The sequence below is a fragment of the Balaenoptera musculus genome, chromosome Y, assembly GCF_009873245.2.
Source record: "Balaenoptera musculus isolate JJ_BM4_2016_0621 chromosome Y, mBalMus1.pri.v3, whole genome shotgun sequence".
Taxonomy (NCBI): Eukaryota; Metazoa; Chordata; class Mammalia; order Artiodactyla; family Balaenopteridae; genus Balaenoptera; species Balaenoptera musculus.
The window spans coordinates 2,109,313-2,127,502 of record NC_045807.1 but is presented as its reverse complement, the minus strand read 5'-3'; the positions used below and the strand labels follow the sequence as shown (position 1 = coordinate 2,127,502).

Sequence of the window (18,190 nt, the reverse complement as noted above, 5' to 3'; positions counted from 1 at the left end):
AAGAAAACCCCAGGGTCAAATGACTTCACTAGTAAATACCAAACATTTAAAGTCAAATTAACAACATACGCCTCAACTCCTTCCAAAAAAATGGAAAAGTGGGATCATTTCCAAACTTCATGGCCTAGCTTTGCAGGATCAGGAGAATGCATACAAGCTTAAGAATTCTGCCTCAAGAGAGCGCTAGAAGCATGGATCAGGTATAGCCTATCTATACAAGGTCTAAGAAAGCCTCAGAATCTATAGCAGGACTGACGTAAATGTATTTCTACCCTGAAGGAAATTAGCAAAAAAGTGGAGGAGGTGACTATGCCAACATGAAAACCGCAACACAAAATTCCAAGGAACTTGAAAACTCAAAGAAACATAAAATCACCAAAGGATTTCAATAATCTTCCAGTAACCAACCCAAAAACACAGACATCTATATTTACTAATTAAAGAATTCAAATGAGCTATTTAAGGAAACTCAATAAGCTACAAGAGAATACAGAAAAACAATTCAATGAAATAAAGAAAACAAAACACAATCCAAATGTGAAATTTAACAGAGACAGAAATCATAAAAAGAGTCATAGGGAAATTCTGGATCTGAGGAATTCAATACATGAAATGAAAAATGCAACAGACAGCACCAATATCAGAAGAGACCAAACAGAATACAGAATCAGTGAGATAGAGTCAATGAAAGGAAAAGAGTGCATAACACCTACATGATCTAAGAGATACCATAAAGCTAACAACAACAACAACATCCAAATCACCGAAAATCCAGAAGGAAAAGAGAGGGAGAAGGGAACAGAAAGTTTAATACTGAATCACTATGCTGTACACCTGAAACTAATATAATATTGTAAATCAACTATAATTCAATGAATGAATGAATGAACGAATGGAAGGCCAAGAACTTCCCAAACCTGGGGAGAGACTTGGAATCCAAAAATCATGAAGATATAATATCAACCCATTATTTCAGTTCAAAATGTTCTTCTCTGAGACACATTCTAGCAAACTGTCAAAAATCAAAGATTCTAAAAGAAGCAAGAGAAAAAAATATTGTAACCTACAAGAAAATCCCATTAGGCTACCAACAGATTTCTGAGCACAATTATAGGCCAGGAAAAAAAATGGAATAATATACTCAAAGTGTTAAAACAGAAAAGCTGCCACCTTATCCTTTAGAAACAGAGATGAAAGAATTCATCACCACCAGACCTGTCTTAAAAGAAATGCTGAAAGGAGTTCTTCAAGCTGATACGAAAGGATGCTAATTAGTAATGAAAACATATGAGAATATACAACACCCTGGTAAATGCACATATATAGTCAAATTGTGAAACTCTAATACTGTAACACGAGGGTGTGTTAAACCAATTAACTATATTAAAAAGGTTAAAGGTATCAAAAATAACTCAGGCTACTGTAATCTGTTGAAGAATATATAATATAAAAATCAAATTGCAACTCTAAACACTTGAAGCAGTGCATAAAAGGGTAATGTTTTTGTATGGCATAGACATGATGTTGCCGACCACATAAAACAGACTGTTATACCTACAAGATGTTTAATGTAAGTCTCACGGTAACTACAGAGCAAAGACTAACTACAGATTCACAAAAATAAAGACAGGAAATCATAGCAAACTACCACAGAAAATCAATAGTTCACAAAGAAACATACTAAAAGAATAAGAAAGTAACAAGACGACTACAAAACAACCAGAAAACAGTTATAGGGCAATAGTAAGTCCCTACATATCAATAACTACTCTAAATTTATATGGACTGAGTTGTCCAATCAAAAGGTACAAAGTGGGTGGATGCATAAAGAAACAAGACTCTACTGTACACTATCTACAAGAAAGTATCTTCAGTTTTAAGGACATACACAGGCTCACAGTTAAGGGATTAAAAGAGGAATTCCATACAAATGAAAAAGAGAGTAGTGGTCTATACTCATATAAGAAAAAAACAGATTTTAAGCCAAAAAGGATAAGAAGAGACAAAGAAAGTCATGATATAATGATAAAGGGTCAACCTATTAAGAAAACATAACAATGGTAAATACATGTGCACCTAAGAGTACCAAAATACATTAGCTAAATACTAACAGATCTGAAAGAAGAAATAGACAATACAGTAAGAGCGGAGGACTTCAAAACATGTTCAGCAATGGACAGAAATCCAGATGGAAAATCCACAAGGAAACACTGGACTTGAATCATACATGAGATCAAATGAACCTAACAGAGACATATAGTACATTCCATCCAAAAGCAACAGAATACATTGAATTAAAGTGGCAAGAGTGGGCACACCCTTCTCTTGTTCCTGATCTTAGAGGGAAGGCTTTCAGTTTTTCACTGTTGAGTATGATATTAGCTATCAATCTGTCATATATGGCCTTTATTATGTTGAGATACGTCTGGTAAAGTTTCAGGATACAAAATTAATACACAGAAATTTGCTGCATTTCTATACATTGACAACAAACTATCTGAAAGAGAAATTAAGAAAACAATACCATTTACCATAGCATCAAAAAGAATAAAACATCTTTTGCCTCCTTGGTAGGAATAAACCTACCAAGGAGGCAAAAGACTTGTACTCAGAAAACTGTAAGACTCTGGTGAAAGAAACTGAAGACTAGACAAACAGATGGAAAGATATACAATGCTCTTGGATTGGAAGAATCAATACTGTCAAAATGACTATACTACCCAAGACAATCTACAGATTCAATGCGATGCCTATCAAATTATTAATAGAATTTTTCACAGAACTGGAACAAAAAATTTTTAGATTTGTATGGAACCACAAAGACCTGGAATAGGCAACACTATTTTGAAAAAGAATGGAACTGAAGGAGTCATGCTCCTTGACTTCAGAATATACTACAAAGCTACAGTCATCGGAACAGTATGGTAGGGCAGAGTCAAGATGGTGGTCGGGGAGGACGCAGAGTTTGTGTCTCCCCATAAATAGGGCACCTGCTGGACACTGGTGGGTGCCCTCGATGCCCAAGGAGACAGGAGGAACACCTGAGTGACTGGGTAGGATGCAGGGGGAGGAGAAGTGGAGACCAGACAGGACCAGTGCCCCTGATGGGTGGCTGGGAAGGGGAGGGACTCCCACTCCTGGAGGGACCCTCGGAGGTTTGGAGAATCAGGCATTTTCCCTGCCCAATCAGGCCCGGGAAGTCTGCGCGGCTCCTGGGCCAGGTACTCCACCCTCCAAGGCCCCCTCCAGTCCACGTTGATCCTAGAGCATCGGAGGGAGGTGGGGGGAGAAGAGAAGAGGTGGGTGGGAAAGGCCCTCCAGGACTGGAGGATCAGGGGAGGTGCAGCGGGCATTTCTCCCACCCACTGGGGCCCCAGGAGGCCTGCCAGGCTCTTGGGCCTGGTCCTCCATTCTCTGGGGCCCCCTACAGCCTCGTGGGTTCTAGAGGTCTGGGAGGGAGGGAGGAGGGGGTAAGAGGAGCAGAGGGGGACGGCTGGGGGGGAACTGTCCAGGACCAGAAAGAATCAGGGGAGGCACGGAGGGAGTTTCTCCCGCCCACTTGGGCCCAGGGAAGGATGCTGGGTGCCCAGGCCCGGTCCTCTGTTCTCCACGGCCCACTCTGGCCTCTTGGGTCATAGGGGCATGGGAGGGAGGGAGGCAGGAGGAGGATGGGGAGCAGACGCAGACAGTGTAGGGGGAACCCTCCAGGACCAGAGGACCAGAGGAGGTGGAACGGGCGTTCCCACACCCACTCAGCTCCAGGAACCCTCTTAGGCTTCTAGGTCTGGTCCTCTGCCTTCTGGGGCCCCCTCTAGCTGCATGGGTCCTGGGGGGTATAGAAGAGCCCAGGGGGAGGAAGGAGCAAGAAGAGAGCCCAAGGGGGAGAGGCCCTCTGGGATCGGAGGATCGGGGGGAACGCACCTAGTGTTTCCCTTGCCCACTTGGGCTCAGTGAGCCTGCTGGGGTCCTGGACCTGGTCCTCTGACCTCCAGGGCCAGAGGCACTTGTGGGCCCCTCTTGCTGCACTGAGCCTAAGCCCCACCCCCAACACCCCCCCCAGGGCCTTTTCCGGCCCTGTGGGTCCTAAGCATAGACTCCCTCCAACGGCCTAAGCTCCGCCCCTGCCTAAGCCCCGCCCCCACAGCCAAGGCCTTTTCCGGCTTTTTGTTTGGTTTGGTTTGGTTTTACTCCTCTTTTTTTTACTATTGTGGTTCTATCTTCCAGTTATTGTGTCATCTATATTTTTATTTTATAATTCTTTGTAACATATCTGTTAGTTATCTAATCTTATTTTATTTTTTTACTACTTGTTATTCTTCTGCTCCTTTTCTTTTTCTTTTTTTTTCCCTGCCCCATGTGGCTTCTGGGATCTTGGTTCATGAGCCGGGGATCAAGCCAGAGCTCCTGTAGTAGAAGCACTGAGTCTGAACCACTTGACTAACACAGAACCTCAGACTCCAAGGAATATTCCTCAGAGTGAGGTCTCCCAGAAGTCCTACTCTCGGTACAAAGACCCAGCTCTACCCAACAGCCTACAAACTCCAGTTCTGGAAGCCTCAGGCTAAACAGTAAGACAGGAACACAGTCTCACCCTTCCAAAAAAAAAATTAGATGACAAAAAAATATGTCACGGATGACAAGGTAAAAACAAGGTAAAAACCTACAAGACCAAATAAATGAAAAGGAAATAGGCAACCAACCTGAAAAAGAATATAGAGTAATGACAGTAAAGACCCAAAATCTCAGAAATAGAATGGAGGCACGGATTGAGAAAATACAAGAAATGTTTAATAATGATCTAGAAGGACTAAAGAACAAATCAACAGAGATGAACAACAAAATAACTGAAATGAAAAATGCACTAGAAGGAATCAATAACAGAATAACTGAGGCAGAAAAACGAATAAGTGAGCTGGAAGACAGAATGGTGGAAATAACTGCCGAGAAGCAGAATAAAGAAAAAAGAATGAAAAGAATTGAGAACAATCTCACAGACCTCTGGGACAACACTAAACACACCAACATTCGAAGCATAAGGGTCCCAGAGAAGAACAGAAAAAGAAAGGATCTGAGAAAATATTTGAAGATATTACAGTGGAAAACTTCCCTAACATGGGAAAGAAAATAGTCAATCAAGTCAGGGAAGCATAGAGAGTCCCATACAGGATAAACCCAAGAAAAAACACTCCAAGACACATATTAATCAAACTATCAAAATTAAATAAAAAGAAAAAAATATTAAAAGCAGCAAAGGAAAAGTGAAAAATAACATACAAAGAAATCCCCATAAGGTTAACAGCTGATTTTTCAGCAGACACTCTGCAGGTCAGAATGGAGTGGCAGGATAAGACTTAAAGTGGTGAAAGAGGAAAACTTACAGCCAAGATTACTCTACCCAGCAAGGATCTCATTCAGATTTGACAGAGAAATTAAAACCTTTACAGAGAAGCAAAAGCTAAGCAAATTCAGCACCACCAAACCAGCTTTACAACAAATGCTAAGGGAACTTCTCTAGGCAGGAAACACAAGAGAAGGAAAATACCTAAAAACCAAACCGAAAACAATTAAGAAAATGGTAATAGGAACATACGTATCAATAACTACCTTAAATGTAAATGGATTAAACCTCCAACCAAAAGACACAGACTGGCTGAATGGATACAAAAATAAGACCCATATATATGCTGTCTGCAAGAGACCCACTTCAGACCTAGGGACACATAAAGACTGAAAGTGAAGGGATGGAAAAAGATTCCATGCAAATGGAAATCAGAAGAAAGCTGGAGCTGCAATACTTGTATCAGAAAAAACAGACTCTGAAGACTGTTACAAGAAATAAGAAAGGACACTATATAATGTTCAAGGGATCAATCCAAGAAGAAGATATACCAATTATAAATATTTATGCACCCAACATAGGAGCACCTCAATACATAAAGCAAATACTATCAACCATAGAAGAGAAAATCAACAGTAACACAATAATATTAGGAGACTTTAACACCATTTACACCAATGCACATATTATCCAAACAGAAACTAAATAAGGAAACACAAGCTTTAAATGACATGATAGACCAGATAAATTCAATTGATATCTATAAGACATTCCACCCAAAGGTGTGAGAATACACTTTTTTCTCAAGTGCACACGGAACATTCTCCAGGATAGATCACATCTTGAGTCACAAATCAAGCCTTGGAAAATTTAAGAAAACTGAAACTGTATCAAGCATCTTTTCTGACCACAATGCTATGAGACTGAAAATCAATTACAGGAAAAAAATTAAAAAACATAAATACATGAAGGCTAAACAATGCGCTACTAAATAACCAAGAAATCACTGAAGAAATCAAAGAAAAAATAAAAAAATACATAGAAACAAATGACAATGAAAACACAACAACCCAAAATGTATGGGATGCAGCAAAAGCAGTTCTAAGAGGGAAGTTTATAGCAATTCGACCTCACCTCAAGAAACAAGAAAAATATCAAATAAACAATCTAACCTTACATGTAAAGCAACTAGAGAACCCAAAGTCAGTAGAAGGAAGGAAATCATAAAGATCAGAGCAGAAATAAATGAAATAAAAATGAAGAAAACAATAGCAAACGTCAATAAAACTAAAAGTTAGTTCTCTGAGAAGATAAACAAAATTGATAAACCTTTAGCCAGACTCATCAAGAAAAACAGGGAGAGGGCACAAATCAATAAAATTAGGAATGAAAAAAGAAAAATCACAACTGCCAACGCAGAAATACAAAGGATTATAAGAGACTACTACAAACATGTATACGCCAATAAAAAGGACAACCACGAAGAAATGGACAAATTCTTGCAAAGGCACAATTTTCCAATACTGAACCAGGAAGAATTAGAAAATATAAACAGACCTATCACAAGTAATGAAATTGAAAACGTAATTAAAAATCTTCCAGCAAACAAAAGTCCAGGACCAGATACGGCTTCACAGGTGAATTCTATCAAACATTTACAGAAGAGCTAACACAGATCCTTCTCAAACCCTTCCAAAAAATTGCAGAGGGAGAAACACTCCCAAATTCATTCTATGAAACCACAACCACCTGATATACCAAAACCAGACAAAATATCACATAAAAAGAAAATTACAGACCAGCATCACTGATGAACATAGAAACAAAAATCCTCAACAAAATACTAGCAAACAGACTCCAACAACACAATAAAAAGATAATACACCATGACCAAGTGGAATTTATCCCAGAGATGCAAGGATTCTTCAATATATGCAAATCAAGCAATGTGATACACCATATTAAAAATTTGAAGAATAAAAACCATATGATCATCTCAACAGATGCAGAAAAAGCTTCTGACAAAATTTGACATCCATTTATGATAAAAACTCTCCAGAAAGTGAGCATACAGGGAACCTACCTCAACATAATAAAGGCCATATATGACAAACCCACAGCAAATATTACTCTCAATAGTGAAAAACTGAAAGCATTTCCACTAAGATCAGGTACAGGACAAGGATGTCCACTATCGCCACTCTTATTCAACATAGTCTTGGAAGTCCTAGCCACAGCAATCAGACAAGAAAAAGAAATAAAAGGAATACAAATTGGAAAAGAAGAAGTAAAACTGTCACTGTTTGCAAATGACATAATACTATACATAGAAAATCCTAAAGATGCCATCAGAAAACTACTAGAGCTAATCAATGAATTTGGTAAAGTTGCAGGATTCAAAATTAATGCACAGAAATCTCTGGCATTCCTATACACTAACAATGAAAAATCAGAAAGAGAAATCCAGGAAACAATCCCATTTACTATCACAACAAAAAGAATAAAATACCTAGGAATAAACCTACCTAGGGAGACAAAAGACCTCTATGCACAAAACTATAAAACACTGATGAAAGAAATCAAAGATGACATAAACAGATGGAGAAATATACCATGTTCTTGGATTGGAAGAATCAATACTGTGAAAATGACTATTGTGCCCAAAGCAATCTACAGATTGAAAGCAACCCATATCAAATTACCAATAGCATTCTTCACGAATTATAACAAAAAATTTTACAATTTGCATGGAAATACAAAACACCCCGAATAGCCAAAGCAATCTTGAGAAAGAAAAATGGAGGTGGAGGAATCAGGCACCCCAACTTCAGACTATACTACAAAGCTACAATAATCAAAACAGTATGGTACTGGTACAAAAACAGAAATATAGATCAATGGTAAAGGATAGAAAGCCCAGAGATAAATCAGGTGACCATATGTGCATGGATTTATGACAAAGGAGGCAGGAACATACAATGGAGAAAAGATAGTCTCTTCAATAAGTGGTGCTGGGAAACTACCTCCTAGAGTAATGAAAATCAAAAAAACAAACGGGACCTAATGAAATTTAAAAGCTTTTGCACAGCAAAGGAAACCATAAACAAGACATAAAGACAACCCTCAGAATGGGAGAAAATATTTGCAAAGAAAGCAACTGACAAAGGTTTAATCTCCAAAATATATAAGCAGCTAATGAAGCTCAATAACAAAAAAAGCAAACAATCCAATCCAAAAATGGGCAGAAGACCTAAACAGACACTTCTCCAAAGCAGACATACAGATGGCCAAGAGGCACAAGAAAAGATGTGCAACATCACCAATTATTAGAGAAATGTAAATCAAAACTACAATGAGGTATCACCTTACACCAGTCAGAATGGGCATCGTCAAAAATTCTACAAACAATAAATGCTGCAGAGGGTGTGGAGAAAAGGGAACCCTCTTGCACTCTTGGTGGGAACGTAAATTGATATTGCCACTATGGAGAACAGTATTGAGGTTCCTTAAAAAACAAAAAATAGAACTACCATATGATCCAGCAATCCCACTACTGGGCATATACCCTGAGAAAACCATAATTCAAAAGGACACATATAGCCCAATGTTCATTGCAGCATTATTTACTATAGCCAGGACATGGAAACAACCTAAATGTCCAACAACAGATGAATGGATAAAGATGTGGTACATATATACAATGGAATATTACTCAGCCATAAAAAGGAATGAAACTGGGTCATTTGTAGAGACATGGATGGACCTAGAGTCTGTCATACAGAGTGAGGTTAACCAGAAAAAGAAAAACAAATATCATATATTAATGCATATATGTGGAATCTAAAAAAATGATACAGATGAACCTATTTGTAGGGCAGGAATAGAGACACAGACATAGAGAATGGACATGTGGACACAGTGGGGAAGGGGAGGGTGGGACGAACTGGGAGATTAGGTTTGACATAAATACACTACCATGTGTAAAACAGATAGCTAGTGGGTCGTGCTGTATATAGCACATGGAGCTAAGCTGGGTGCTCTGTGACAACCAAGATGGGTGAGATGAAGGGGGTGGGAGGGAGGTCCAAGAGGGAGGGGATATACATATACACATAGCTGGTTCACTTCCTTGTATAGCAGAAACTAACAGAACACTGTAAAGCAATTTTACTCCAATAAAAATAAATAAATAAAAATTGAAAAAATTTAACTGAAAAAAAACCCCCAACAGTACGGTATTGGCATAAAACAGACAAACAGATCAACAGAACAGGGTAGAAAGCCCAGAAATTAACTCATGCACTTATGGTCACCTATTCTATGACAAAGGAGACAAGAATATGTACTAGAGAAACGACAGCATCTTCAATAAGGCATGGTGGAAGAACTGGAGAGCTCCATGTAAAAGAATATAATTAAAACACTGTCTATCACCATATACAAATATAAACTCAAAATGGACTAAACACCTAAATGTAAGGTGGGACAGTATAAAACTCCTAGAGAAAAACATAGGCAGAACCCTCTCTGACATAATTGCAGCAATATCGTTTTGGATCTATCTCCTAAAGTAAAGGAAATAACAGCAAAAATTAACAAACAGAATGTAATTAGACTTAAAAGATTTAGTACAGTACAGGAAACCAACCACAAAATTAAAAGACAACTTCTGTGCACATTGGTGGGAATGTAAATTGGTATAGCCACTGTGGAAAACAGTATGGAGGTTTCTCAAAAAAACTAAAAACAGAACTACCACGTGATTCTGCAATCCCACTCCTGGGCATGTATAAGGAGAAAACTCTAATTAGTAACAATACGTACACCCCAATGTTCATAGCACCACTTTTACAATAGCCAAGACATTGAAGCAAGCTAAATGTCCACTGACAGATGAATGGATAGAGAAGATGAGATACGTATATACAATGGAATACTACTCAGCCATAAAAAAGAATGAAGTAATGCTATTTCCAGCAACGTGGATGGACCCCAAGATTGTCATAGTAAGTGAAGTCAAAGACTGATACCACTTATACGTAGAATCTAAAAAATGATACAAATGAACTTATTTATAAAACAGAAATAGACTGAAAGACACAGAAAACAAACTTATAGTTACCAAAGGGGAAAGGGGGGAAAGGAATAATTAGGAGTTTGGGATGAACATATACACACTATTATATATAAAATAGATAATCAACAAGGATTTAATGTATAGCACAAAGAACTATATATCTTGTAATAAACTGTAATGGAAAAGAATCAGAAAAATATACATATATTTATAGGTATAACTGAATCACCTTGCTGTATACTTGAAGCTAACACAACATTGTAAATCACCTATATTTCAATTGAAAAAAATAAGAAAAATTGAAGTAATACTCAACTTTGCCAGAAATATACATTTGATTCAATTCTGGAGTACTTTGTCATCAATGTGATTACTCGTATTTCCTTAAGTGTTTCCCACATACCTGAGGACCACTGCTAGTGCCCTAGCAAGACACACCACTAACCTGGTTCCATCCTGGGCACTGCAGTTGACGTCAGCACCATACTTAAGAAGATGTTCAGCAATCTGGAGCCACCCTTCTGCACAAGCTTCATGCAGGGCACAGTAACCTGCATTGTCCTGATGATTAACGTCACAAATCTTGTTTTCCAGGCAGTACAAGACCAATTTCTATGAGGAGGAGAAAAGGGGACGCCATCAGATAGCACACAATAAACCTCATAATAATGATCTCTCCATAGCTTGGTAGTATCCATTTTCAAAGACGTCCACCATCAGGCCTGAGACCGACCCCACTGTAGCGTGGGCAGGCAATATCCATATTGGTGAAAGGTAACAGCATGTGTGAAAGTCTTGATGATGGAGACAGTGTTGTCAAGGGCTGCTAATACCTTAGACGATGCACGGATAAGTACAAAAGCACTCCCATTTGATGCGTATACTTGGTAGGTGGTAGTGGATAACAATACAAGTTTAGATAAAAGTATAGAAAACCAATACACAAGAAGAGAGTAAATGAGGTAAAGAACATCCCTAACCTTAAAGACGGAGGGAAACTCAGGAGGTTAGCCAGGTCCCACGCTCCTGTAAAGATCAGAACCTGGGAAGCAAATGCTTCTGTTTTTATATTAAAGAAGAGTCTCTCTCGAGAATGCTAGTAGAGAAAACCCAGACTGTCACAGAAGGGGCCACTGTTGAGTGACACACAGGAGTGGAGCCTGTTATTGCAGCCGCTTTCTCCATGTGCTGGCCCCATGACCCGCCAGGCACTACGAAAGCCCCCACCAGGGCTGACCTTCTCATGCCTGCTACAAGGAACTAGGAAAAGCCCCCCCCCCAGGGCTGACCTTCTCACGCCTGTGGCCAAGGCTAAGAAAAGCCTCCTCCAGGGGTGACTTTGTCACACCTGCCACCAGGCACAAGGAAAAGCCCCCACCAGGGCTGACCTTCTTGTGCCTGCAGCTAGGGCTAAGAAAAGCCCCCTCCAGGGCTGACCTTCTAGCACAGACAGCTAGGCATTAGGGCACATCTATTGTGCCCATGGCCTCCAGCTTTCTCATGCACCTGTCACTGCCAGGGTCCCCATGACCCAGGGAGTTGTGCCACCTCCACAACCTGTCCTCATGGGGGCAGACCTGAGTGCTCCAGGGCAGCCTCAGAAGCAGAACCCTGTGGGTGGCCCACACACAGAGGTGGGGCTAAAACCACAGCTGAGCCCCAGGAGCAGGGCAACTAAGGAACAGGAAAAATATCTTTCTGAGCAACTGCACAAGCCACAGATTAAGTCCCTACAATCAGCTTGGTAAACCCTGCATCTATGGAATAACTGGATGGATTAATGTTCACACAAATGACACCGGTCTAACTCTAAGCAGTTGTGTACTTTGGGTACTAGTACATGCAGAAGTTGGCCCAGGACAGAGTCCGAGCTGCCTCCACAGTTCCCACAGGAGGAACAGAGATCTACCGAGAGGTTTTGGAGGGCCTCCTGGGGAGGCGGAGGTTCACTGTGCTTCATGGTGGAGGCAAGGACACTGACAGGTGAGACCCAGAAATATATTATTATTACTATTTTTTATGTTTTGTTCTGTTTTCTTGTTTTTTTGTTTGTTTTTATTTCTATTGTTTATATTTTTCATATATTTTTTATTTTTTATATTTCTATGTATCACTTTTTTCTTGTTGTTTCTTCCTTGTTTTTTTTTCTTTTCCTTTGTTCTACTTTCTTTTTATCTTTTTCCTTTGTTCAATTTGTTATCTTTTACTTTTTTTATCATTTGTGTGTTTGTTTTTTTTGCTTTTTCTTTCAGTTTGCATTCTGCTTTTGTATTTTTTATTTTTTGTATTTCTTAGTTCCCTTTTTAATTGTTTGATTTCATATTAGGATTCTTTTGTTTGTCTGGTTGTCCTCGTTTTTTGTTTTCTCTGTTTTTGTTTCTTATTTTGTATGCATGTATGTTTTGTTCTGTTCTGTTGGATTTTTAAAAATTATTTTTTAATTTTCATTTAGTTTTTAAAACTTTTTAAGATTCTTAAAATTGTTTTTATATTTCTATTTCTATGTTACTTTTTTCTTGCTCTGTGTTTCTTCCTTGTTTTTTTCCCTTTCCTTTGTTCTATTTTGTTATTTTTCTTCTATGTTCTCTTTGTTCTCATCTTTATTTTTTGTTTAATCATTTTTCTGTTTGCTTTGTTTTTTTCCTTTTTCCTTCAGTTTGCATTCTGCCTTTTTTTTATTTTTTGTTTTTGTCAGTTTTGTTTTTAATTGTTTGATTTCATTTTGGGGTTCTTTCGTTTGTTTTTTCTCTTGTGTTTTGGTTTCCCTGTTTTTGTTTCTTTTTTTTGTATGTGTGCGTGTTTCTTTGTTCTTGTTTGGTTCTGCTTTTACCATCTGTCTGGGGTCTTCTCTGTCTGTTCATTTATTTGTTCTTAATTGTTGTTGCTGTTTTCTTGTTTTGTCATTGCTATTTGTCTTGGTGTTGAATGTTTGTTTTCATTTGTTTTCTTACAACTCTTTCTTTTTTTTTTTCCCTTTTACGCCAAGCTGTGTGGCTTGCTGGGTCTTAGTTCCCAGGCTGGAAGTCGAGCCTGGGCCTCTGGGGTGGGAGAACTGAGTCCAGGATGCTGGAACACTATACAATTCCCAGCCCCAGGGAATATTAAACAGCTATAGTTCTCCTGCAGGTCTCCATCTCAACTCCAAGACCTGGCTCCACTCAACTGCCTGCAGGCTCCAGTGCTGAATGGCCCATGCCAAACAACAAGCAAGACAGGAACACAAACCCACTCACCAGCAGACAGGCTGCCTAAAGCACTAAGCCCACAGACACCCCAAAACACACCACCTAATGTGGCCCTGCCCATTAGAGGGAAAAGATCCAGCTCCATCCAACAGAGTGCAGGCACCACTCCCTCCCACCAGGAAGCCTACACAAGCCACTGGACCAAACTCACCCACTGTGGGCAGACACCAGAAGCAAGTGGAACTATGACCCTTACAGCCTGCTAAAAGGAGACCCCAAACACTGTAAGTTAAACAAAATGAGAAGACAGAGAAATATGTTGCAGATGAAGGAGCAAGGTAAAAACCCACAAGACCAAACAAATGAAGAAGAAATACTCAATCTACTGGAAAAGAATTCGGAATAATGACAGTAATGATAATCCAAAATCTCAGAAACAGAATGAAGAAAATACAATAAATGTTTAACAAAGACGTATAAGAACTAAAGAACAAACAGAGATGAACAAAGCAATAACTGAAATTAAAAATATTCTAGAAGGAATCAATAGCAGAATAACTGAAGCAGAAGAATGGGTAAGTGAGCTGAAAGGTAGAATGGTGGAAATAACTGCTGCAGAGCAGAATAAAGAAAAAAGAAAGAAAATAAATGAGGACAATCTCAGAGACCTCCAGGACAACCTTAAGTGCACCATATTCGAATTACAGGTGTCCCAGAATAAGAAAGAGAGAAAGGGTCTGAAAATATTTGAAGAGACTATAGTCAAAAACTTCCCTAACATGGGAAAGGAAATAGTCAATCAAGTCCAGGAAGTGCAGAGAGTCCCATACAGGATAAACCCAAGGAGAAACATGCCGAGACACATATTAATCCAATTAACAAAAATTAAATAAAAAGAAAAAATATTAAAAGCAGCAAATGAAAAGCGAAAAATAATATACAAAGGAATCCCCATAAGGTTATTAACAGCTGATCTTTCAGCAGAAACTCCGCAGGCCAGAAGGGAGTGGCAGAATATACTTAAAGTGATGAAAGAGAAAAGCTTACAGCCAAGATTACTCTACCCAGCAAGCATCTCATTCAGATTCGATGGAGAAATCAAAAGCTTTACAGACAAGCAAAAGCTAAGAGAATTCAGCACCACCAAACCAGCTTTACAATAATAAAGGAACTTCTCTAGGCAGGAAACACAAGAGAAGGAAAAGACCTACAAAAACAAACACAAAACAATTAAGAAAATGGCAATAGGAACTTATCAATAATTACCTTAAATGTAAATGGATTAAATGCTCCAACCAAAAGACACAGACTGGCTGAATGGATACAAAAACAAGACCTGTATATATGTTGTCTACAAACGACCCACTTCACTCAGGAACACATACAGACTGAAAATGAAGGGATGGAAAAAGATATTCCATCTAAATGGAAATCAAAAGAAAACTGGAGTAGCAATACACGTTTCACAAAAAATAGACTTTAAAATAAAGACTGTCGGGCTTCCCTGGTGGTGCAGTGGTTGAGAATCTGCCTGCCAATGCAGGGGACACGGGTTAGAGCCCTGGTCTTGGAAGATCCCACATGCCACGGAGCAACTAGGTCCGTGCGCCACAACTACTGAGCCTGCGCATCTGGAGCCTGTGCTCCGCAACAAGAGAGGCCACGATAGTGAGAGGCCCGCGCACTGAGATGAACAGTGGTCCCCACTTGCCACAACTAGAGAAAGCCCTTGCACAGAAATGAAGACCCAACACAGTCAAAAATAAATCTAAAAAAAAAAGAAAAACCTTTGCTGATTAACTTCTAGGCATTATATTAAAAAATAAATAAATAAATAAAGACTGTAACAAGAGATAACGAAGGACACTATATAATGATCAAGGGATCAATGCAAGAAAAAGATATAACAATTATAAATATATATGCATCCAACATAGAAGCACCTCAATACATAAGGCAAATGACCCATAAAAGGGGAAATTGACAGTAAAACAATAAGACTGGGGGACTTTAACAATCCACTAACACCAATGGACAGATCATCCAAAATGAAAATAAATAAGGAAACACAAGCTTTAAATGACACATTAAAAAGATGGACTTAAACTGATATTTATAGGACATTCCTTCCAAAAGTGGCAGAATACACTTTCTTCTCAAGTGCACATAGAACATTCTACAGGACAGATCACATCTTGGGTCACAAATCAAGCCTCGGTAAATTTAAGAAAACTGACATCACATCAAGCATCTTTTCTAACCACAATGCTATGATATTAGAAATCAATTACAGGAAAAAAAACTGTAAAAAATACAAACACATGGAGGCTAAATAATATGCTACTAAATAACCAACAAGATCACTCAAGAAATCAGAGGAAATCAAAAAGATACCTACAAACAAATGATAATGAAAACACGACAACCCAAAATCTATGGGATGCAACAAAAGCAGTTCTAACTGGGAAGTTTACAGCAACACAATCTTAACTCAAGAAACAAGAAGTCTCAAACAAACTAAACTTACACCTAACACAACTAGAGAAAAATGAACAAACAAAACCGAAAGTCAGTAGAGGAAAGATCATAAAGATCATATGATCAGATCATAAAGATCAGAGCAGAAATAAATAAAATAAAATAAAACAGAACTGAAAAAAAACCAATAGCAAAGATTAATAAAACGAAAGCTGGTTCTTTGAAATTCTAAACAAAATTGATAAACCTTTAGCCATACTCATCAAGAAAAAGAGGGAGAGGACTCAAATCCATAAAATTAGAAATGAAAAAAAGTTACAACTGACACCGAAGAAATAAAGGATCAAAGGCTACTTCGAGCAGCCGTATGTCAATAAAATGGATAACCTGGAAGAAACGGACAAATTCTTAGAAAAGTACAACCTTCCAAGACAGAACCAGGAAGAAATAGAAAATATTAACAGACCAATCACAAGTAATGAAATTGAAGTTGTGATTTAAAATATTCCAACAAACAAAAGTCCAGGACCAGATGGCTTCACAGGTGAATTCTATCAAACATTTACAGAAGAGCTAACACCTATCCTTCTGAAACACTGCAAAAAATTACAGAGAGGAACACTCCCAAACTCATTCTACAAGGCCACCATCACCTTGGTACCAAAACCAGACAAAGAAAGCACAAAAAAAGAAAATTACAGACCAATATCAAATTTTTGAACACTGATGCAAAAATCCTCAAGAAAATACTAGCAAACTGAATCCCACAACATATTAAAAAGATCATACACCATAATCAAGTAGGATTTATCCCAGGGATGCAAGGATTCTTCAATATATACAAATCAACCAATGTGATACACCATGGTAACAAACTGGAGGATAAAAACCATATGATCATCTCAACAGATGCAGGAAAGTTTTTTGACAAAACTCAACAGCCACTTATGATAAAATCTCTCCAGGGCTTCCCTGGTGGCGCAGTGGTTGAGAGTCTGCCTGCTAATGCAGGGGGCACGGGTTCGAGCCCTGGTCTGGGAAGATCCCACATGCCGCGGAGCAACTAGGCCCGTGAGCCACAACTACTAAGCCTGCGCGTCTGGAGCCTGTGCTCCGCAACAAGAGAGGCCACGATAGTGAGAGGCCGGCGCACCGCGATGAAGAGTGGCCCCCACTTGCCGCAACTAGAGGAAGCCCTCGCACAGAAACGAAGACCCAACACAGCCAAATAAATAAATAAATAATAATTAAAGGTGCTAATAATTTAAAAAAAAAAATCTCTCCAGAAAGTGGGCATAGGGGAACATTCCTCAACATAATAAAGGCCATATATGACAAACCTACAGCAAACATTAGTCTCAGTGGTGAAAAACTGAAAGCATTTCCTATAAAATCAGAAACAAAAAGGTGCCCATTCTCGCCACTGTTATTCAACATAGTTTTGGAAGTCCTAGCCATGGCAATCAGAGAAGAAAAAGAAATAAAAGGAATCCAAATTGGAAAAGTAAAACTGTCACTGTTTGCAGATGACATGATACTATACATAGAAAATCCGAAGGATGCCTCCAGAAAACTACTAGAGCTCATCCATGAATTTGGTAAAACTGCAAGTTACAAAATTAATGCACAGAAATCTCTTGCATTCCTGTACACTAACAACGGAAGATCAGAAAGAGAAATCAAGAAAACAATCCCATTTACCACTGCAACAACAAGAATAAAATACCTAGGAATAAATCTACCTAAGGAGGCAAAAGACCAGTACACAGAAAACTACAAGATACTGATGAAAGAAATCAAAGCTGACACAAACAGATGGAGAGATATACCATGTTCTTAGATTGGAGGAATCAACATTGTGAAAATGACTATACTACCCAAAGCAATCTACAGATTCAATGTAATCCTTATCAAGTTACCAATGGGATTTCTCTCAGAATTAGAACAAAAAATTTTACAATTTGTATAGAACCACAAAAGACCTCAAACAGCAAAAGCAAACTTGAGAAAGAAAAATGGAGCAAAAGTAATCAGGCTCCCTGACTTCAGACTATACTACAAAGCTACAGTAATCAAGACAGTATGGTACCGGCAGAAAAACAGAAAGATACA

At 38.7% G+C, this 18,190-nt stretch overlaps 1 protein-coding gene across 1 annotated transcript in view; it reads right to left on the bottom strand.

Annotated features, from left to right (window-relative positions):
• Nucleotides 1–18,190, bottom strand: part of LOC118889464 (BCL-6 corepressor-like) — a 57,382-nt gene that overhangs the window by 12,121 nt on the left and 27,071 nt on the right. The window contains exon 8 of the mRNA XM_036841227.1: nucleotides 10,861–11,027. Coding sequence (XP_036697122.1) covers nucleotides 10,861–11,027 — 167 coding nt within the window. The remainder of the gene's footprint in view (nucleotides 1–10,860; nucleotides 11,028–18,190) is intronic.